The sequence below is a fragment of the Halichoerus grypus genome, chromosome 4 (assembly GCF_964656455.1).
Source record: "Halichoerus grypus chromosome 4, mHalGry1.hap1.1, whole genome shotgun sequence".
NCBI classification, from domain to species: domain Eukaryota; kingdom Metazoa; phylum Chordata; class Mammalia; order Carnivora; family Phocidae; genus Halichoerus; species Halichoerus grypus.
In genome coordinates, this window is record NC_135715.1 from 11,869,336 (window position 1) to 11,892,946 (window position 23,611).

The 23,611-nt window shown below is 40.6% G+C and overlaps 2 protein-coding genes across 2 annotated transcripts in view; one reads left to right on the plus strand and one right to left on the minus strand.

Annotated features, from left to right (window-relative positions):
* Positions 1-23,611, minus strand: part of UBAC2 (UBA domain containing 2) — a 176,589-nt gene that overhangs the window by 117,936 nt on the left and 35,042 nt on the right. The window lies entirely within an intron of this gene.
* Positions 17,651-21,845, plus strand: GPR18 (G protein-coupled receptor 18). The gene is made up of 2 exons (XM_036122825.1): positions 17,651-17,884; positions 20,638-21,845. Exon 2 carries the CDS (start codon positions 20,671-20,673, stop codon positions 21,664-21,666), a length of 996 nt encoding a protein of 331 aa, XP_035978718.1. The 5' UTR covers positions 17,651-17,884; positions 20,638-20,670; the 3' UTR covers positions 21,667-21,845.

Sequence of the window (23,611 nt, forward strand, 5' to 3'; positions counted from 1 at the left end):
GCTGGGACAGTGTGGTCTCAGGACCCTCGGGGTCACAGAAAGACCGGGGGTGCCTGAGTGCAGCAGCGCTCCCGGGTATCGGAGCGGGGAAGCCGGCTGCAGAGACAGAGCCGAGGAGTGGGCTCTCAGCTCGGGGTTCCCATAAACCGTGATCCACTGCACAGTCGGGCCACTGCTCCTCCAGCAGGGACCCAACAAGTGGCAGATCCGGGGAGACTCCCCTTCCCCCTGAGAGGAGCAGCGCGGGAGCACACCGCAGAGATCTGCTGGGTTGGGAGACTCCACACGGGGTCGGGTGCCAGAGACAGAAATGCTCGGGCACAGGCCGGGTGAGCACGGAGTGCGGCCGGAGACCAGGGAGACGGGAGTGACTGACTGCTTTTCTCTGGGGGCGCACTGAGGAGCGGGGCCCCGAGTTCTCGGCTCCTCCAGGGCGGAGATTGGGAGGGCGCCATTTTCACTCTCGGCCTCCAAAGCTGTATGGAAAGCTTGCAGGAACAAAACCTCCTGAGAGCAAACCCGAGCAGATTACTTAGCCCGGACCGGCAAGGGTGGGGCAATTCCGCCTCCGGCAAAGACATTTGGGAACCACGGCAACAGGCCCCTGCCCCAGATGATCAGCAAGAACAGCCAGCCAAGACCAAGTTTACCGATCAGTGAGAACAGCAGAACTCCAGCGCTAGGGGAATACTGCACATAGAATTCATGGCTTTTTTACCATGATTCTTTAGTTTTTCAAAGTTAATTTTTTTTAACTTTTTTTTTTTGAGTTTTTCTTTTTCCCTTTTTCAACCACCATCTTATCAATCCCTTTATTAAAAAAACATTTTTATTTTTCATTTTTAGAGTCATATTCTATCCCTTCATAGTAGTTACCCTTATTTTTGGCGTATATATATATATATATATATATAAGTTGTTCTCTCTTTAAAACTTTGAGATACAGTTTCTTCTAACAGATCAAAATATACCCTAAATCTCTAATGTATGGCTTTGTTCTAGTCTCCTGCCTGATCATATTCTCTCCCTTTATTTATTTTTAAATCCTCTTCTTTCTTTTTTCAAACAACTTCTTATCAATTCCTCTTATAAAATCTTATATAATTTTCATCTTTACAGTCATATTCCATCCCTTCATCGTATTAACCCTTATTTTTGTACATATATAAGTTTTTCTTTCTTTAAAATTTTGGGAGGCACTTTCTTCTAACAGACAAAAATACACCCAAAATCTAGTGTGTGGCACTGATCTATGCACCAGCCTGATCATATCTGATCATATTGTTTTTTTTGTTTTGTTCTGTTTTTGTTTGTTTTTATCTTTTTCCTTTCTTTCCCTTTCTTTTCCCCCGGTTTCAGGTCTTTTCTGATTTGTTTAGAGTATATTTTCTGGGGACGTTGTTACCCTGTTAGCATTTTGTTCTCTCATTCATCTGTTCTCCTCTGGACAAAATGACAAGATGGAAAAAATCACCTCAACAAAAAGAACAAGAGGCAGTACCGACTGCCAGGGGCCTACTCAATACGGACATTAGTACGATGTTGGAACTAGAGTTCAGAATGATGATTTTAAAGATACTAGCTGGGCTTGAAAAAAGCATGGAAGTTATTAGAGAAACACTTTCTGGAGAAATAAAAGAACTAAAATCTAACCAAGTCGAAATCAAAAAGGCTATTAATGAGGTGCAATCAAAAATGGAGGCTCTAACTGCTAGGATAAATTGAGGCAGAAGAGAGAATTAGTGATATAGAAGACCAAATGATGGAAAATAAAGAAGCTGAGAAAAAGAGAGATCAACAACTACTGGATCACGAGGGCAGAATTCGAGCGATAAGCGATACCATAAGACGAAACAACATTAGAATAATTGGGATCCCAGAAGAAGAAGAAAGAGAGAGGGGGGCAAAAGGTATATTGGAGCAAATTATAGCAGAGAACTTTCCTAATTTGGGGAAGGAAACAGGCAGCAAAATCCAGGAGGCACAGAGAACCCCTCTCAAAATCAATAAAAACAGGTCAACACCCCGACATCTACTAGTAAAACTTACGAGTCTCAGAGACAAAGAGAAAATCCTGAAAGCAGCTCGGGAGAAGAGATCTGTAACCTACAATGGTAGAAACATTAGATTGGCAACAGACCTATCCACAGAGACCTGGCAGGCCAGAAAGGACTGGCATGATATATTCAGAGCACTAAATGAGAAAAATACGCAGCCAAGAATACTATATCCAGCTAGGCTGTCACTGAAAATAGAAGGAGAGATAAAAAGCTTCCAGGACAAACAAAAACTAAAGGAATTTGCAAACACGAAACCAGCCCTACAAGAAATATTGAAAGGGGTTCTCTAAGCAAAGAGAGAGCCTAAAAGCAACATAGACCAGAAAGGAACAGAGACAATATAGAGTAACAGTCACCTTACAGGCAATACAATGGCACTAAATTCTTATCTTTCAATAGTTACCCTGAAAGTAAATGGGCTAAATGCCCCAATCAAAAGACACAGGCTATCAGATTGGATTAAAAAACAAGACCCATCGATATGCTGTCTGCAAGAGACTCATTTTAGACACAAAGACACCCCCAGATTGAAAGTGAAGGGGTGGAAAACCATTTACCATGCTAATGGACATCAAAAGAAAGCTGGGGTGGCAATTCTTGTATCAGACAAATTAGATTTTAAACCAAAGGCTATAATAAGAGAAGAGATGAGGAAGGACACTATATCATGCTTAAAGGGTCTATCCAACAAGAAGATCTAACAATTGTAAATATCTATGCACCTAACATGGGAGCAGCCAATTATATAAGCCAATTAATAACAAAAGCAAAGAAACATATCGACAACAATACAATAATAGTGGAGGACTTTAACACCCCTCCTCACTGAAATGGACAGATCGTCTAAGCAAAAGATCAACAAGGAAATAAAGACTTTAAATGACACACTGGACCAAATGGACTTCACAGATATATTCAGAACATTCCATCCCAAAGCAACAGAATACACATTCTTCTCTAGTGCCCATGGAACATTCTCCAGAATAGATCACATACTAGGTCACAAATCAGGTCTCAACCGGCACCAAAAGATTGGGATCATTCCCTGCATATTTTCAGACCACAATGCTTTGAAACTAGAACTCAATCACAAGAGGAAAGTCGGAAAGAACTCAAATACATGGAGGCTAAAGAGCATCCTACTAAAGAATGAATGGGTCAACCAGGAAATTAAAGAAGAATTTAAAAAATTCATGGAAACAAATGAAAATGAAAACAGTCAAAATCTTTGGAATGCAGCAAAGGCAGTCCTAAGAGGAAAGTATATAGCAATACAAGCCTTTCTCAAGAAACAAGAAAGGTCTTAAATACACAACCTAACCCTACACCTAAAGGAGCTGGAGAGAGAACAGCAAATAAAGCCTAAACCCAGAGGAGAAGAGAAAGAATAGAGATCAGAGCAGAAATCAACGAAATAGAAACCAAAAGAAGAGTAGAACAGATCAACAAAACAAGGAGCTGGTTCTTTGAAAGAATTAACAAGATTGATAAACCCCTGGCCAGACTTATCAAAAAGAAAAGAGAAATGACCCAAATAAATAAAATCATGAATGAAAGAGGAGAGATCACAACCAACACCAAAGAAATACAAACAATTATAAGAACATATTATGAACAACTATATGCCAGCCAATTAGATAATCTGGAAGAAATGGATGCATTCCTAGAGATGTATCAACTACCAAAACTGAGCCAGGAAGAAATAGAACACCTGAACAGACCTATAACCACTAAGGAAATTGAAGCAGTCATCAAAAATCTCCCAACAAACAAAAGCCCAGGGCCAGATGGCTTCCCAGGGGAATTCTACCCAAACATTTAAAGAAGAATTACTACCTATTCTTCTGAAACTGTTCCAAAAAATAGAAATGGAAGGAAAACTTCCAAACTCGTTTTATGAGGCCACTATTACCTTGATCCCCAAACCAGACAAAGACCCCATCAAAAAGGAGAATTACAGACCAATATCCTTGATGAACACGGATGCAAAAATTCTCACCAAAATACTAGCCAAGAGGATCCAACAGTACATTAAAAGGATTATTCACCATGACCAAGTGGGATTTATCCCTGGGCTGCAAGGTTGGTTCAACATCCACAAATCAATCAATGTGATACAATACATTAATAAAAGAAAGAACAAGAACCATATGATCCTCTCAATAGATGCAGAAAAAGCATTTGACAAAGTACAGCATCCTTTCTTGATCAAAACTCTTCAGAGTATAGGCATAGAGGATACATACCTCAATATCATAAAAGTCATCTATGAAAAACCCACAGCAAATATTCTCAATGGGGAAAAACTGAGAGCTTTCCCCCTAAGGTCAGGAACACGGCAGGGATGTCCACTATCACCACTGATATTCAACAAGGTATTAGAAGTCCTAGCCAAAGCAATTAGACAACAAAAAGAAATAAAAGGCATCCGAATCGGCAAAGAAGAAGTCAAACTCTCACTGTTTGCAGATGATATGATACTTTATGTGGAAAACCCAAAAGACTCCACCCCAAAACTGCTAGAACTCATACAGGAATTCAGTAAAGTGGCAGGATATAAAATCAATGCACACAAATCAGTGGCATTCCTATACACCACCACCAAGACAGAAGAAAGAGAAATTAAGGAGTCGATCCCATTTACAACTGCACCCCAAACCATAAGATACCTAGGAATAAATCTAACCGAAGAGGCAAAGAATCTGTACTCAGAAAACTATAAAATACTCATCAAAGAAATTGAGGAAGACATAAAGAAATGGAAAAACATTCCATGCTCATGGATTGGAAGAACAAATATTGTGAAGATGTCAATGCTACCTAGAGCAATCTACACATTCAATGCAATCCCCATCAAAATACCATCCACTTTCTTCAAAGAAATGGAACAAATAATCCTAAAATTTGTATGGAACCAGAAAAGACCTCGAACAGCCAGAGGAATGTTGAAAAAGAAAAGCAAAGCTGGTGGCATCCCAATTCCGGACTTCAAGCTCTATTACAAAGCTGTCATCATCAAGACAGTATGGTACTGGCACAAAAACAGACACATAGATCAATGGAACAGAATATAGATCCCAGAAATGGACCCTGAACTCTATGGTCAACTCATCTTCGACAAAGCAGGAAAGAATGTCCAATGGAAAAAAGAGTCTCTTCAACAAATGGTGTTGGGAAAATTGGACAGCCACATGCAGAATGAAACTAGACCATTTCCTTACACCACACACAAAAATAGACTCAAAATGGTTGAAAGACCTAAACGTGAGACAGGAGTCCATCAACATCCTAAAGGAGAACACGGGCAGCAACCTCTTCGACCTCAGCCGCAGCAACTTCTTCCTAGAAACATCGCCAAAGGCAAGGGAAGCAAGGGCAAAAATGAACTATTGGGACCTCATCAAGATAAAAAGCTTTTGCACAGCAAAAGAAACACTCAACAAAACCAAAAGACAACCGACAGAATGGGAGAAGATATTTGCAAATGACATATCAGATAAAGGGCTAGTATCCAAAATCTATAAAGAACTTCTTAAACTCAACACCCAAAGAACAAATGATCCAATCAAGAAATGGGCAGAAGACATGAACAGACATTTTTCCAAAGAAGACATCCAAACAGCCAACAGACACATGAAAAAGTGCTCAACATCGCTCAGCACCAGGGAAATCCAAATCAAAACCTCAATGAGATATCACCTCACACCAGTCAGAGTGGCTAAAATTAACAAGTCAGGAAATGACAGATGTTGGCAGGGATGCGGAGAAAGGGGAACCCTCCTACACTGTTGGTGGGAATGCAAGCTCGTGCAGCCACTCTGGAAAACAGTATGGAGGTTCCTCAAAAAGTTGAAAATAGAGCTACCATACGATCCAGCAATTGCACTACTGGGTATTTATCCCAAAGATACAAATGTAGGGATCCGAAGGGGTACATGCACCCCGAAGTTTATAGCAGCAATGTCCACAATAGCCAAACTGTGGAAAGAGCCAAGATGTCCATCGACAGATGAATGGATAAAGAAGATGTGGTGTATATATATACAATGGAATATTATGCAGCCATCAAAAAGAATGAAACCTTGCCATTTGCAACGACGTGGATGGAACTGGAGGGTATTATGCTGAACGAAATAAGTCAATCAGAGAAAGACATGTTTATCATATGACCTCACTGATATGAGGAATTCTTAATCTCAGGAAACAAACTGAGGGTTGCTGGAGTGGTGTGGGGTGGGAGGAATGGGATGGCTGGGTGATAGACATTGGGGAGGGTATGTGCTATGGTGAGCACTGTGAAGTGTGCAAGACTGTTGAATCACAGATCTGTACCTCTGAAGCAAATAATACATTATATGTTAAAAAAAAAAAAGCAGAAGAAGAAGATAGCAGGAGGGGAAGAATGAAGGGGGGGAAATCGGAGGGGGAGATGAACCATGAGAGACTATGGACTCTGAAAAACAAACTGAGGGTTCTAGAGGGGAGGAGGGTGGGAGGATGGGTTAGCCTGGTGATGGGTATTGAGGAGGGCACGTTCTGCATGGAGCACTGGGTGTTGTACGCAGACAATGAATCATGGAACACTACATCGAGAACTAATGATGTAATGTATGGTGATTAACATAATAAAAAAATTTTCATATATCTCACTTAGCATAATGCCCTCAATGCCCATCCATATTGTCACAAATGGCAGGATTTCTTTCTTTTTAAATGAATATTCCAGTGTGTGTGTGTGTGTGTGTATAGTGAATCTCACAGTACAGGAGAACACAGAATCAGAGATGCTGAGGGTTTAAAGGGCTTTCACAGGGGCTCCACTCCTGCCACGTGCTCAGTGTGTGGACTTCGTAGACAACACCCCTGCCCACTGCTTTCCCAGCCACTGCTTGAGTATCTTCAGTGTCCGTGATTCAGCATCTCCCCAGGGTATCACTTTGCCTTGAGGCCGTGAGTGCCAAAGAGTTACTCCTTACCGAGTCCAATAACTTCCTGTAGCATCTCCCTGTAGTCTTAATTCACCCTTGGCCACGCTCCACCCCCAGTTTTTAACTCCACATTCATAAAGCAGCCCAATCAATAACTGAAGATTGTTCTCCTGCCCTATCTTCTCCTCTCCGGAATAAACACTGCCTGCTCTCTCAACTGTTACTCACATGCAGGTCTGCGTCCTCGCCCCGTCCTGATGCTGACCAGGACCACCAGAGCTGCCCCTGTTGCCCTGTACTACTGCGTATGGCATCTACAAGCACGTTAGTGGTAACTCGCGGCATGTCATGGTACCATTTCACAGGCTTCCTGTGGCTTTTCCAAACAGGACCGCCAAAGCAACAACTATGCCATTCAGTGCCCCACAGCTGATTTTTGTAGGCTGAAGAGATAGACCTGATGTTCTCTCTTCAGTGTTTTATATGTTGATTGTGGGCCCATGCCTCCAGGTTACTAAACCAGCTAATGTGTCATAGCTACTGCTCTTTGAAGACACAACTAGCAGTTCCCCCCAAAATCAATTTCTCCCTTATCTCTAGGGATTTGGCTGCCTTGCTAAGGATTGTTTCCCAGCCTCCCCTACGATTAGGTGAGGCCACATAACCAAGTTCTTGCCAAAGGTGTGTGAGCAGGAGTGGCATTTACAATTTCCAAAGCACCTGGTGAAAAAGCAATCCCTCATCCTGGACTTCCCTCCTAACTCCTAATCCCTCATCCTGGACTTCCCTCCTAACTCCAGGCTGGAAATGGAAACAATGAGACCCACCCTGGAGGATGATTGAGTCCTACCAGCTCAGTCCCTTCATGACTTCTAGAACAGAGCTCGCTCACCCAGCAAGGGTGTTACAAAGAGAAACAGACCTCTGTGTTCTCGAGCCACTGCATTCAGGGCTTCTTCGTCCCAAGAGCTTAGCCCAGGGACACCTGGTGGCTCAGTCAGTTGAGAGTGACGCTTGGTTTCAGCTCAGGTCATAAACTCCAGCTCAGGTCAGGATCTCGGGGTTGTGGGATGGAGCCTCTCTGTAAGGCCCTGTGCTCAGTGGGGGGTGTGCTTGAGATTCTCTCTCCCTCTGCCCCCCTCCATTCGTGTGAGCATGCTTTCTCTCAAATAAATAAATATTTTTTAAAAAAGACACACAACACACAAGAGCTTAGCTTCTACCACTACTAAAATATCTTCCCAGCTTTTGTAATTTGAAAATCTGATGAGCAGACATGCTATATTTTTAAAGAAATCATTGATAAATATCAATCAGGAACAGGGAACAAAAACACTATAGGAAGGTAAATGCTCTTCTTTATTTTCCTATTATTGTAATAATAGAGACAAACGATTTTCAGAGCATAAGAAAAAAGCTCTTGCAAGTGGAAGGCTCTGAAGTAAGCCAATTCTACAACAGAGCTTGTTTCTGCCTACCCTATTTTACACCCTCCTGGATGAAAGAAAGATGTTGAGCACTAGAGGTACTCTTCAGATTAAATCACTGGGAAAGGTCCTTTAAAAATACGTGGATTTTACTTAGGAAAATCTACCCTACCCTAACATTTAAAAATTTAAAGCTTTTCAATTCAACCTTATCATGAGAATATGATAAACGATAAACCAAGCCAAAAAATTTTCTGTACATCACAGGGCACACTCAGAGTAAAAAGGCAACCTATGGAATAAGAGGAAATATTTGCAAATCATACATCTGCTAAGGGATTATTATTATTTAGAAAATATAAAGAACTCCTACAACTCAACAAAGAACAACCTGATTAAAAAACGGACAAAGAATGTGAACAGACATTTTCCAAAGAAGATATACAAATGGCCAATGAGCACATGAAAAGACGTTCAACATCGCTAATCATCAGGGAAATGGAAATCAAAAGCACAATGAGATACCACCTCACACCCATTAGAATTGCTATTATCAAAACAAAACAAAATAACAAGTGTTGGCAAGGACGTGGAGAAATTTGTACCCTTGTGCGTTATTGGTGGAAATGTAAAATGGTGTAGCCATTACAGAAAACAGTGTGGTGGTTCCTCAAAAACTAAAAATAGAATTACCATATGATCCAGAAATTCACACCCAGAAGAATTTAAAGCAGGGTCTCGAAGAGATAGTTATATACCCATGTTCATAGCAGCATTAGTCCTAAGAGCTAAAAGGTGGAAGCAACCCAAGTGTCCATCAACAGCAGAATGGATTAACAAAATGCGGCATATTCATACAACTGAATAGTCAGCCTTAAAAAGGAAGGAAACTCAGACACGTGCTACAACGTGCATGAACCTTGAGGACATTATGCTCAGTGAAATAAGCCAGTCACAGAGGGCAAGTACTGTATGATTCCTCCTCAGTGAGGTACCTAGAAGGTAGAAAGGTGGCTGCCAGGGGCTGAAGGGAGGGATGGGAGTTAGCTGTGTAATGAGTACGGAGTTTCTGTTTAGGAGGAGGGAAGATGCTCTGGAGACTGGTTGCTCAACAACGTGAGTGTACTCAACACTACTGAACTTTACACTTAAAAGTGGTTAAGACAGGGACGTCTGGGTGGTTCAGTTGTTAAGCGTCTGCCTTCGGCTCAGGTCATGATCCCAGGGTCCTGGGATCGAGCCCCACATCGGCCTGCCTCTCCCTCTCCTCCCTGCTCGCTCGTGCTCTCTCTCTGGCTATCTCTGTCTCTCTCTCTCAAATAAATAAATAAGATCTTTAAAAAAAAAAAAAAACGGTTAAGACAGTCAATTTCACGTTATTTTCCCACAATTAAAACATTTTAAAAACCGCATCAAATTTGTTCCAAGGCCACCTTTATGTTTAACTCTTAATATTGGGCACAAATAACATTTAAAATGGAAGCTTCTCAGGGCCCTAGCCCAGGGGTACAATGTCCTACAGAGGAAAACGGTTTCCTAACAAAGGTAACACGCAATGAAGGCAGATATGGTCTATAAGCCAAAATGTTTTATTAGAGGAATGAGGAGACCTGTCTATTACCGAATACTACAGAATACAGAAATACTTAGAAATTAACATTAAAATATTTTTATTACCTTCTACCAATTAAAAGGTTTTTAAATTTATTTCAAAAATAAATAAATAAAAATAAAAATTTTATTCCAATCTCAACAAGACTTCAAATCAGGTAAAGGTGAAGAGCTTCAAAACCATCTAATCATCTGTAGGTGGCAGTGAAAGCACGGTGTTTATGTCATGCAGCCTTGAAATGTCAAAGTGCGGGAAAATGAGATAACACACATGAGCAATCTAAAACTACTTTCCGCACCATTAACTGTGCAGGTTCTCCTACATAAATAAATGATCTGAACTTCTCCGACATAACAAATGTTTCTCCTGCCCAAACACTTTCCCCCGAGGGCTGGTACTCCACCAACCCCAATCTCTTTTTTCTGTCTCATTCTTTGGCTTGATAGGTCTTTGTGATCCTATCTACCTAGAAACATGAGGCATTCAGTTCTGGGGACATGGCATAGTTTTCTTTCTTACAGAAAAAGAAACACACAAACACTAGTCAAATCTATAGCCTATTTACTAAGGGCCTACTAAATGCAAAGCATTCTGTTGGGTGCTCTGAAGTCCCTGAAGATGGAGGTGCCAGGGGCTCGTTAACAAGACGGACACACAAAGAGTGACACGAGAGAAGAGAGTGCCATCAAGGGAGGAACAGACATCCCAGGCACCTCTAACTCCCAGTTCTAAGAACCCGTGATTACTGTTAGGAGAATAAAGCCTACACGAGAGGCAGAACCTTGATCCAAACATACACCCCTGCAGGCTGCCCTGTGGCTCTCTGAGCGTCGTACTACCTACCTGCTCCCTTCCCCTGTCTATTGAGCTTCTTTTAGACCATGTGGCTTGCTGGCGGCAAGAGGCTGTATGAGCCAAAGGTCATACATTTCTCATCAAGAATATCCACACAAGGGGCACTGGGGTGGCTCAGTTGGTAGAGCATGTGACTTGACCTCGGGGCTGTGAGTTTGAGCCCCACATTGGGTGTGGAGCCTATTTAAAATTAAAAAAAAAAAAAGAATATCCACAAGAAAAGTATAAGCAATAAGAAGATAGCATCACTGCAAAAATTCAACTGACTCGTCACTGGGACCACATTAATTTTTTAAGCATAAGAGAGTGAGTTCTGGCAAAAAGTGCTTCTGAGTAACCGAGAAATCAGTGCAGTTTTATTACCAAGGAAACAAAAAGCCTGTGCCATCTTTGTGTCTTCCTCTGCAGGCTGATTATAATGTCTCCATGAGGTTCTCGGCCACCAAGAACGACAGGTCTCCCGGGAGAGGGTGGGGGACCATGTGACTGACAGAGGGCGGCCTGGACCTGGCGTGTTCTCAAAACCACACCTGCTGTCTGCTGTATATAAAAGGAACGGTTATAGGAGAAAGGTCAAAGTAGATGGGCAAATTAGCTGTGACCATCGAACAAGCTACTAGAAATGGATAACCATATAAAGAATAAATGAAATAAAATCTGTTAAGAGCAGTAAAGTTGACTTAAATGGAAAAGGAGGTAAAAACACACACACTAAAGAACACCGCCACAACTTGAGACATGGATGGAGGGCAAAGGCCAGAAGTGCGCAAACCCCTCAGGGCTCTGGGTGCTTTGCTTGGGAGGAAGCCCCAGACACCTACACACACATTTCAGGGCTCCCTGGCATGAGGTTTCCCCAAATGAATCCTGGACACACTGAGGTTTCTGTGCAGCGATATGAGGGCACAGCGCCCCAAGTTCTGGCCCATGTCTCTCATCTGTAGGCCTACAAAAATTCAGACAGAGACAAAGAGAAAATACGCACCGCAGTGGGAAGAGTTCCTTAGAGCTGTGAGGTGCCAAAGGTGGGAGGGAGGCCTTTCCAGGAAGCCTTATCCAACCTCCCCTTTCTGCCAGATGGGGAGAGTGGTGATCAGAGAAATGAACTTTTTTTTTAAGATAACTCGGCGAATTAATTAGCGGCAGAGGTAGAGCTCCCACACTAACCATTCCCAGTCTGAAAATTCCCAGGAAAAATGTAAACGTGCCACAGAAAAAAAAGGGGGGACATTTCAGGCAGGAGAGAGACAAAGAGAACTAGTATTTTGGTGTCTAAAACATGTACTTTGCATAAGCTCTAAGGAATGAGATGATTCACAGGTAAGAACCGAGACAAGGTGTTTAAAAAAATTACTCGCAGAAACAGCTTCCAAGAGGCAGAGACACTCAACCCAGTCTTTGCCAACTCAAAGCACAAGTTTAAAAAAAAACAAAACAAAAACCTTTTTGAATATGAAATGTAACACACATACAAAAAGTGCAGCATGTGGGGAATCCAGTGGCTTCTCTTCCCTTCTCCACCCTGCTCTGTCCAAGAAGCTGAGGGCACAGATTGCATCCGGAGGTCCGGGCCCCCGGCTTCCACTGGGTCCTGCTAACGGGGCCTCAGAGCAGATTTCAGGGGAGAGAAGCCCGAGGCTGGGGGACTTATTCCCCTGGTTCCCTCTTTCTTGCAAGGTTCCCTCAACAGAAAGTCACTACTGTTCTCCAGGCAGGTTCCCCTCCCTCCAAGTTCTAGTAACCTCTCCCGCCCTGTATCTCTTCATGCCAAACGGGGTGGGGGGAGGGGGCACCACAAGGCAACAGTCCTGCCAGTTTCCCCTTTCCTCACGAGGTTCCATTCTTGTATCATGAGATCCTCATGAATAAGCCCTCCTTGACTCATCTTAAAATCTGTTTTCTACTGACACCCTTACAGATACAAGGACAAAACAAAATATACAGCTTAATGAATTATCACAAAGTAAACACTAGAGTTATTAGCACTTAGGTCAATAACTAGAACTTGCCAGCATCCTGGAAGCTCTCTGGTATGCCCTCCTTACTACTGTATTCTCCCACAACCCTCCAAAGAGTTTCAACACCTAAGCACGAATCGCTCAACATGTGATTTCAATTTGGTCTACTTTTTGAAATTCATATAAATGAAATCATACAATATAAATTCCTTCATGCCTGGCTTTTTTCACTAAACACTATATGCCCAAGATTCACCCATGTTGTTGCACGTGCCTGCTACAGGATTCATTTCGATTGTGAAAAGCATTCACCTGTATGTCTACACAACTGATTTATCCATTCTACAGCTGAACATATGGGTTGTTCCTAGAGCTACTAGAAATAATGCTACTATGAACATTCTTATCTATGTTTCTTAGGAGTGGAATCTGAGTCATAGGGTAGATGTATTTTCATTTTACTACTTAATAACCAACTATTTTCCAAATTGAAACTCTCACCAGCAATGCACAAGAATTTCCAGTTGCTGGAATATACTATTTCCTTTAACTGTGAGGCCAGAGTCTGTAGAAGGCCACCATGTACCTCACGGTAACCAGAGATTTCTACTCAATCAGCTGTCCTCAGGACTCTGACTGGATCTCTAGTCGGTTAGTGCAATGTCACACTGCTAACTCTTGGCCTGGGGTTCTGCAGGACTTCAGCTGGTCCAGGACTAATTTTACTCTCCTGCAGCAGCCTTCTCCTAAGATCCTCTAAGTGAGAGAATCTTTAATATCTTTAAGGAACTCTACTTTCATTGCTGATTTAGATCTATTTTAACTAGAATTATAGATCACTTTGGTTATCTAGGCTCAATTTGCTGTGAGTTAAGTAACTGCCTGATCATCTATATGCTTGTAAAATTTTTCAACTGTACAAAAATTGCCAAGGAAAAGGAATTTGAGAATTGCTAAATTTATAATACAACTTAGGAAATCAAGTGAAAAGGAGGTTCATATCAACTTGGCTGTAGGATTATAGCTACAAGGTGTTGACATTTTTCTTAAAAACAGATTTAGACAAATAGTACCTCAATCTTCTTTATCAAGAAAACTATTCAATATGGCTCCTTCATTAAAAACAACACACACGCACACACACACACACACAAGACAGAGCAGTCCGTTTAGATACAAGTTTGACAGAGAGAGGGGTAGGGCAACAAAGATTCCATCACCTCAAAATGGGAGACTGTTAGGGTCACCAAACAGTAAGATTCCACCCCTACCCCCCAACCCGGTTCACAGCACTCCTCACTTCCCTCACAACCCTCTTCTTGGGGACAGGCGGGCTGTCTACCAACCACTCCAGCCTTCCGTGTTGATGGCCACCCTCCCTGAGAAAAACAAACATTAAGGACAGTGATCCCTTCCCCAAAACACTGGGGTAAGGAATTAGAACAAGATCCCCTCCCCTTGCGCATGCAGTGGTAAAAAGAAATATGTTAAGAACAGGAAATATAATTCTATCTGTGGTGTAGACAAATATAACTGGGACTTACTGTGTAAATCCATTAACTACATCCTTCCTAAGAATTATGAAATTGGCCTAACTAAACTATATTCACTCAAAAACTGGGCTCGAGTGCTAAAATAAAAATTCATTGAGGGCTTTCAACATCTAAACCAGAATTCAAAAATGGAACAAAAACAGATCATTTCAGGGCGCCTGGGTGGCTCAGTTGGTTAAACGACTGCCTTCGGCTCAGGTCATGATCCATGGAGTCCCTGGATCGAGTCCCGCATCGGGCTCCCTGCTCGGCAGGGAGTCTGCTTCTCCCTCTGACCCTATCCCCTCTCATGTGCTCTCTCTCATTCTCTCTCTCTCAAATAAATAAATAAAATCTTAAAAAAAAAAAAAAAAAAAAAACAGATCATTTCACAAAGCGAAGGGAAGTAAAGCCCCTGGGATATGTGAAATCCCTCTTCCGCAAGATGAAAAATTTCTCTTTCACTCATATTCCAAAATAAGTAGGGAAAGTACAGTGGCATGAACAGTCCCAGAATGAGGGAAGTTCTTCTGCTTGAATAAAAAATTCATTAAGCTCAAGTATTAAAGAAGCAAACTGGACACTGTAAGAGTTAACTTCTTGATCCATTGTTTACTTGCTGCCAAATGGTTCTGGGGAATTTTTCTCAGTGTCATTCTTTTTTACAACCAACATAAAGGTGTTGTGGAGGGCCAGAGACACAGGGAACGGTGTGAAATACCACAGGGGTCACAGAGAGGAGAGGAGGGCCACTGCCCTGAGCCTGAGTCTCCACGGTGGCCTGGCGACTGGCAGATCCCCTCCCCTAAGTGGGTCACAGCGTCCGTGATGCTGTCACCCAGCGCAACAATCCACCCACGACTCCCTCGACCCTCCACCTGTTCACCTACATTTTCAGTCACACATTCTACCAATATTTATTAAATGCTGGCTACACGCATACACACATACAACACATGCCAACCCTGAGAAACTTCAATTTAGTGGAGGATAAAAGGGAAGGAAACACTCAACAATAATACAAACACAGGCCACCACAGGGACAAGTACCAAGTGCCAAGGAACCTTACAGGGGTGAATAACCAACCCAGCTTCAGAGGCCAGGGAACATTTCCTGGAAAGCGCAGCACTGGAACTAAGACTTAAGGACACACAGCCGCTGGCGAAGCCAAGAGATGTGACGGTTGGTGGAACAGCACGAGAAAGGCAAGGAAGAACAGATGCAAAAGGTCCCACATGAGTAAAACAGAGAGGAAGTGGGGAACGAGAGCTGATCTACCCTCAAGCCTCGCCTCTGTGTCTCTCTTTGCAAGACTGGCAAGTAGGAAAAAAACAATCTCCCTGTGTACAATAAAGGACTCAAACCTTAATGAGCTACATGCCATCGCTGCACTGGTTGATTTCAGCCGCACAGGGAACATTAATCAATACTTAATGAAAAAAGAAAAACTTGTGACAGGGCATATGAAATTAAGGCAATGGAAAGATTGGATCTGCAGATAAGAGGTTCCTAATCCAGCTGCAATATCAAACTCCCAAACTGCACATAAAACATAAATCCATGCAATGTAACCGAGCAATGAATAAATACTGTCTGGTGAATATGCTGATGTATTAACCTCGTAACAAGAAGTTTATTCCAGCAGCCAGGGTGGTAAAGGGAGGACCCTGGTGGGGGGGGGCCGGGGTCTGAGTTCCTCAGCAAGGGACTGGCCCTCTTTGGGCCTTGCACCCTCATCGACACAAGAAGGAGTTGCTTAGGTTGCTGTCAATGCTTCTAAAACCCATTACTATGATGATGGCAGGCTATCACAATCAAAAGTACTTAATCACCAAAGACAAGAATTTAGGTAACTTTTATAAGTCACAGACTTACTATGGTTTTTATCTGAGGACAAAAAGAGCAAGGGCCGGGCGCCTGGGTGGCTCAGTTGGTTAAGCGACTGCCTTCAGCTCAGGTCATGATCCTGGAGTCCCTGGATCGAGTCCCGCATCGGGCTCCCTGCTCGGCAGGGAGTCTGCTTCTCCCTCTGACCCTCCCCCCTCTCATGTGCTTGCTCTCTCTCATTCTCTCTCAAATAAAAAAAAAAAAAAAAAAAAATCTTTAAAAAAAAAAAAAAAAGAGCAAGGGCCCTCAAACTGTCTTAAATTCAAAAAGCAAATAGTTAAGTTCATGTACCTTTTAAAAGTTGACAAATCATGTATCACCAAAAATAAAGATAAAATTTTAAGACAAGCAAATGAGATAATATTTTTTTTAAGAAAAGAGAAAGTAAAAAATTTAATGTAATGAGGCACGCGATGATTGGGGTTGCTCACTTCCCTTCCTATTGGTTTCACTTCCCTTCTGAGGTTAAAATACTCCCAACATGCAAATTATTCCACTGAAGAATTCCAGTCCTTTCTTAGCAATTTGCAGAGATGTTTATACAAAAGGGATTATTTCTAGACTTCCATGTGACAGAAAAGGGATAGAATGCATTGGGGACTAAAAAATAAAGAAGGGGTGCCTGGGTGGCTCAAGTCGGTTAAGCATCTGACTCTTGATTTCCGCTCAGGTCATGATCTCAGGGTGGTGAGATTGAGCCCTGTGCTTGGGGTGGGGGAGGGGGTCTGCTTGAGATTCTCTCTCCTTCTCTTTTTGCCCCTACCCCCCCACCCACCTCGCACTCACTCCTCTCTCTTAAAAAAAAAAAAAAAAAAGGCAAACCAAAGTGCATAAATGCATATGCAAGGCAGAAGCAAATAACCAAGGATCCCAATTTTAACCACTTAGAAATATCTTAACAATAAAAGTGGGTATTTTATGGTTTCAGGAACTTTGTGATAAAGGGTTAACTCTGTTTAGGAGTACCTAAATTAGTACAAAATGCCACGCACTATGTTAAGCACTTGGGATTTTTCTGGTTTAGAGTTCTCACAATCCTATCAGATGAGTATTATCTCTATCTTAACTGTATAGAGACTAAGTAGGAACAGAGACTCAGAGGGGTTAAGTAACTAGACAAAGTCACACAGCTTAAAGAGTGAAGAAGCTATACTATGAATCCCATCCTAGTCAACATCAAATCTCATTCTCCTTCAATAGATGATGCAGACTTTAAGCATCAAAGTAAAGGAACTAAATACATTTTCCTCTTTTTGTTTGATTCTCTTAACTATATGCCTTCACTTCAAGCGGAGTTTATGCTAATCATGACTTCATAAACAAATCATTTGTGAGAGAAACCACATCCAGGGTAAAGTCATAAATTGAAAACGCCTTATTTCAGAGAGTACTTCCTGAAAGAGACAAAGCGGCAATTACAGCCGAAGGAGTACCAACTCCTATGCCAAGTATTGTATTTGAAACAACTTTGTAAATGAAAAGAAGAACCTAAAACAAAAGAAATACTGCATTTCTTAAATATACCATTTTTAGAAAGAGCTATTTTAACACAGGATATCTCTTTTACATAACTGGATATGATGAAAAATGTTCCTCTCTAACACAGCCTTTTGATGGACAGGAGGTAAGTAGCATTTAGTTAATTTCATCACAGATTATCACCAAGTAATGCTATACTTAAGAGGTACAAACTTCCAGTTATAAGTAAGGCACGGGGATGAAAAGTACAGCATGGGAAAAGTGGTCAGTAATATTGTAATAACTTTGTATGTGACAGAAAAAAAAGTAGTGCTATACTTATTAAGTTTCAAAATAATTTAACAATACATTTCTGACACTATGCTGGCAAAGGACTTTGAAATGGGTTATGCTGTCATCTTCCTACACTATTAATGTGATTTTTTATTTATTTTCAACATTGTTTTACATTAACAGTAAATGTAATTTTTTTCAACTTAAGGAAAATGCTGCTAGGTTAAATCATATTTAGGAGTCTTTGTCACTTGGTTTCAATTACTCTGTTCCACAAAATGTACTTAAATGCTTCCAAAAAAAAAAAAGACTAAGGGGTGCCTGGTTGGCTCAGCCAGTTAAGCGTCTGACTCTTGATTTCAGCTCAGGTCATGATCTCGGGCTCTTGAGATCAAGCCCCCAACACGCATAGGCTGCTGGAGATTCTCTCTCTCCTTCTCCCTCTGCCCCTCCCCCAGTCCCTCCCTCCCTCCGTCTCAAATAATCTTTAAAAAAAGACTATAGTTACTGAATCTAAAGTTTTTAAAATACTGACTTGAAAGCCAATCACTTTTTAATATTTATCCAAAAATGTATTTGTGTTTACAACAGCACAACACAACCTGTCTGGTAATGCCTTTAAAACATGCATCACACGTATTTTTTTCAACCTTAAGCAAATGAATACAAGTGTTGGTGACATTAAAAGCAGCTTGAGCCCAATGGGGGCTAAAAGATTTACTCAAAAAGGGTTTGTAACTATGAAATTTATGTGACAAAATTCAGGGATAAGGATGGGGGAAGGGAGTCCAGAAACAATATCAAAAGAGAAAAAAGATACAAAATTTCATTTACAACTGCTACTATTTAAAAATTCAATGAAAATTTAAAGAGTCAAGCCTCCAAAATTATTCTCCTTTGTATAATACTGGAGATTTAATTTTTCTATACAGTACTTTTCTCATTTGATAGGAATTAAAATTCTAGTCACACCAATATTTGAAAATTTTAATACAGGCTATTAATATATACAATTCTAATCCAAAATCCTATCTAACCTAGATACTTGGCTAACTAGCTGTAGTCAAGAAGGAAGGAAAAAAGGGAGTGGGGGGGAATGGAAGAACAAACTCTTATCTTGTGTTTGTTCACAGCAATTGCTCAAATTCATTTTATTTTTTTTGCTCAAATGCATTTTAAATTATCAACAGCCCATGATGCCACTGACCAGACTGCTAATCACCCCCACAGTTCTCACTAAAGGAAGACTCAGGGCTGATTTAGAGACAGCCCACTCTAACAAGTGACATTTCTGAAGGAAACTTTTCTTACACCTCCATGTTTCAAGGGGATACCACAAGATTCCATCTCTTTGTAAGCGAGTTTATTTTTAAAATCACTGTTGTTGACGTTGCATCATGGGTGATGGAAGTTTCACTCTGAGGAGGGTCGATGATATTTACAATCACAACTAAACTCCTTCCCATTAGAAATGGACAGTGTTCGATGGGAGTTAGTTCCTGCATACACCTAAAGTTATTGAGTGACTTCTAATTAATAACTACTTGTCTTTGATATTGCTTTTTTAAATTTAATTTGACAAATAATACTTAAGTTTCTCTAGGTAGAGGGAGGGCATGAGAGTTACTATACTAGCGATGTCCTCTTCCCGAGGTGTTGCCTTCTGTGCACACCAGTGACATCCATTTCTAGGACACTGGTAAACACCATCTGAAGACAGTGCTAGGCACTTCCAACTGTGCATGAAAAACTAGCTCCTCTGTTGTTCTAAGAGTCAAGCTCTTAATCTGTGGACCATGGCGCAACACACCGCTGTTTCTAGACCTATGGTAATTGAGAAAGAACGTAATACTATGAGGAAGTGTTTCCACTTAAAAATAAATAGGTTTAATAACCAACCAAGCAAGTATTCATTGACAAACCAGAGAGCAGTTGCTGTGGGTCCCTCCTTCACTCATCCATCAATTCAGCAAACATTTAACGAGTACTCCTATGGACTCAAGAAGCAGTGGGGATATAGTAGGCAAAAGGAAAAGTTCCTGCTCTCAAATGAGAATTACTATGAATTAACCAGTTACGTGGTTCCTTTACTAGTTTTCTAATACACATTTTATATATTAAAACTATATTTAATGAGTAAAAATTCATCCTTTGGACATCACTAACCTGGCTTACAAAACATTTAAACAGAATAAAGATGATAAAAAAGTAGCAGACTATTTTGTAAGATTCAAAATTCAGAATGGCCTTCTCCCAATTAGTCCCAATCAAAGAATGTTTATTATAAGAATAATTGCTACCCAATTTCACACTACAGGAAAAATCATTTTAAAAAAAAAAGGTTATTCTTTAGGGGAAATGGGAGGTGAGCCGAGAGAGAGAAAATGAATAAATTTGCCAGTGCTTTATAACACACCAGGCCATTTTAATAGGTTAGTGCATATTAGTAATAATACCTAGGAAATGTATTTCTTAATAAACACTAAGACACATACGTTGACTCTACAACACAAAATACTCTTATAATTAAAATCCACTGACATGCCAAGTCAAGGATGAGAGTGTTAAGCATTTATTTTTCAACAAAAGGTTTTATTCCTCCTATTCTTCTTAACTATTTTACAGTTTCTAAGTGTCGTTCCCCCAACAAACTGTAAGATGACCACTCCTCACAATCAAGTTCAACCTGGCCCTTTGAATGATTCATACCCAGAAGAATACAAGATCGCAGCCCTTATCTTCTACAGCTGTATCTTCATAATCGGATTATTTGTTAATGCCACCGCCTTATGGGTTTTTAGTTGTACCACCAAGAAGAGAACCACTGTAACCATCTATATGATGAATGTAGCATTACTGGACTTAATATTTATAATGAGTTTACCCTTTCGGATGTTTTATTATGCAAAAGGCGAATGGCCATTTGGAGAGTACTTCTGCCAGATTCTTGGGGTTCTCACGGTGTTTTATCCAAGTATTGCTCTATGGCTTCTTGCTTTTATTAGTGCCGACAGATACATGGCCATTGTGCAGCCAAAATATGCCAAAGAACTTAAAAACACAGGCAAAGCCATGCTAGCATGTGTGGGAGTCTGGATAATGACCCTGACAACTACCATCCCACTTCTACTGCTCTATGAAGACCCAGATAAGGCCTCCACACCCCCCACCTGCCTGAAGATTTCTGACATCATCCACTTAAAAGCTATTAACATGTTAAACTTCACTCGACTGATACTTTTTTTCTTGATTCCCCTGTTCATCATGATTGGGTGCTACTTAGTCATCATTCATAGTCTCCTTCACGGGAAGACATCCAAGCTGAAACCAAAAGTCAAGGAGAAGTCTATAAGAATCATCATCACGCTCATGGTGCAGGTGCTCGTCTGCTTTATGCCTTTCCACGTCTGTTTTGCTTTCCTGATGCTGGGAGGGGATGAGAACAGTTACAATCCCTGGGGAGCCTTTACCACCTTCCTCATGAACCTCAGCACCTGCCTGGATGTGATTCTCTACTACATTGTTTCAAAACAATTTCAGGCTCGAGTCATTAGTGTCATGCTCTACCGCAATTACCTTCGGAGTGTGCGCAGAAAAAGCTTCCGATCAGGTAGTTTACGGTCACTAAGCAATGTAAACAGTGAAATGCTTTGAATGATAAGCAGGTTTTTGTCTTTAGTTTCTTTATATTCACTTTACTAACTACCCTAAGGCCAGTGGATATTCTGTATGATATTACCAAGTCCGTTCTCTCCTGAAAAAAATAAATTTAAAAACACTTTTGTGGGATCTTAGTATGTGACAACGTAATTAAATATTCTTAATTATTCTAATGAATTCATTATTTTTTTTTTCAAAACTTGTATAAAACATATTTGGAGTTACCGGGAGAAAAATATCCAATTTGTATTTCACAATGAAGCCTTATCTAAATACACAGTTGACAACGTTTTGGATTTAATTCTACGTGCAAGTGGGTTGACGTCAATCAAGTCAGTAGGCCAAAAAAAAAAAAAAAAAAGAAAAGAAAATCCACTTACTGTTCAAAATAGTTTAAATTGTTAAATTATAATTTGATTAAACGCAAACCAAAGCTCCCTTTGGTTTAATTTACACTCAGGATTGATGGGCTAAATCTTACTATATTTTGTGTTCTAAACACCAAACTTCCAAGATTCCTACACAAACAACTATGTTCAACCCATCACTGTTACATGTCACCAACCAAAATTAACAGGAGCAATCACCTGAAGGGGCCTGCAAAGGCAATCTCCATTAGCCCTCCCCTACTCTGAATTCATTTTTTTTTTTTTTTTGCAAACAGATAATAGTCATTCAATAAACACTTACTGAGAGCCCACTGTGCACCAGACTCTACATACAACCAATGCAGGAGACCCAATCCGAGAATCTATTTCAGCCCCATAACCCAAGTTCATTCCTATGACATGAAATTTCCTGCTGTAGGGTAAAATATATTTCTCCAATATAAACAGTTTGCTCTTCTTATTGATTAAACATCACATTACAAGAGAATGATTTTTTCCCCAGGCCATATGTCATGGTATAACAGCACTAGTCAGGGACCTTGGATTCTTACCGTAGCCTTGCCATTTAATTTCCCCTAATAAAGTAACAAACCAAGTAACTTCCCCATTTAAAAAGAAAAGGAAATGAACTATAATCTGTAAAGCACGTATTATTCTAAATATTATGGAAATATGAAAATGAGTCTATTATAACTTCCTCTCTGCTAAATCACTTTCATTACTCTTAACATGATCACCTCCTAAAGGGACTAAGAATCAAATAAATGCATTAGTCAGAAATGGATTTCTATAATTAACATGGGTAAATTCATATTCTTAAAAAAAAAAAAAAAGAAAAGGTAAACATGAAGGAGCCTAATCATAAAATAGTGTTTTAATACTAGAAGATCCCTTAGATGATCTTCTAGTCTAACTCTTCTGTTTTATACATAAAGGAACTAAAGTCCAAAGAGGTTATGTGACTTGCTCAGTTGAAGAACCAGGACTAGAAACCAAGTTCCTGTTATGTCAACCACCAGTTTTCAATAATAAAAAGCAAACAAGTTCACAGAACATAAACATTCTCAGAGCTACGTAAGATAAAGGAGTCAAGATGGTACTGAGACATAGTTTCTCTTAGACGTAGTTTCTCCACAAAGAGAAAACTACTTGAAGTTTTTAGTTTAAATAGTCAAGTGAGCAAGATACTTTAGCAAATATCTTTTAAACAAATTATTATTTCTGAAACATGGGAAATAGCTCCTATATTTGATACATAGGTTTATGGTACAGTCACATACAGTCATATACAGCCACACACAGTCACACACAGTCACACACAGTCACACACAGTCATACACAGTCATATACAGTCATACACAGTCACATACAGTCACATACAGTCACAGCCTACTCTCTACTATACAGTCTAATCTACTCTTACGTGACTTATTTAATTTTTTTTTTTGTATTTTTTTAAAGATTTTATTTTTAAATACACCCAGCATGGGGCTCGAACTCACAACCCTGAGATCAAGAGTTGCATGCTCCACCAACTGAGCCAGCCAGGC

Bases quoted from the DNA above. Each gene is read 5' to 3' on its own strand.
- GPR18 (XM_036122825.1), top strand. From the start codon at position 20,671: ATGACCACTCCTCACAATCAAGTTCAACCTGGCCCTTTGAATGATTCA.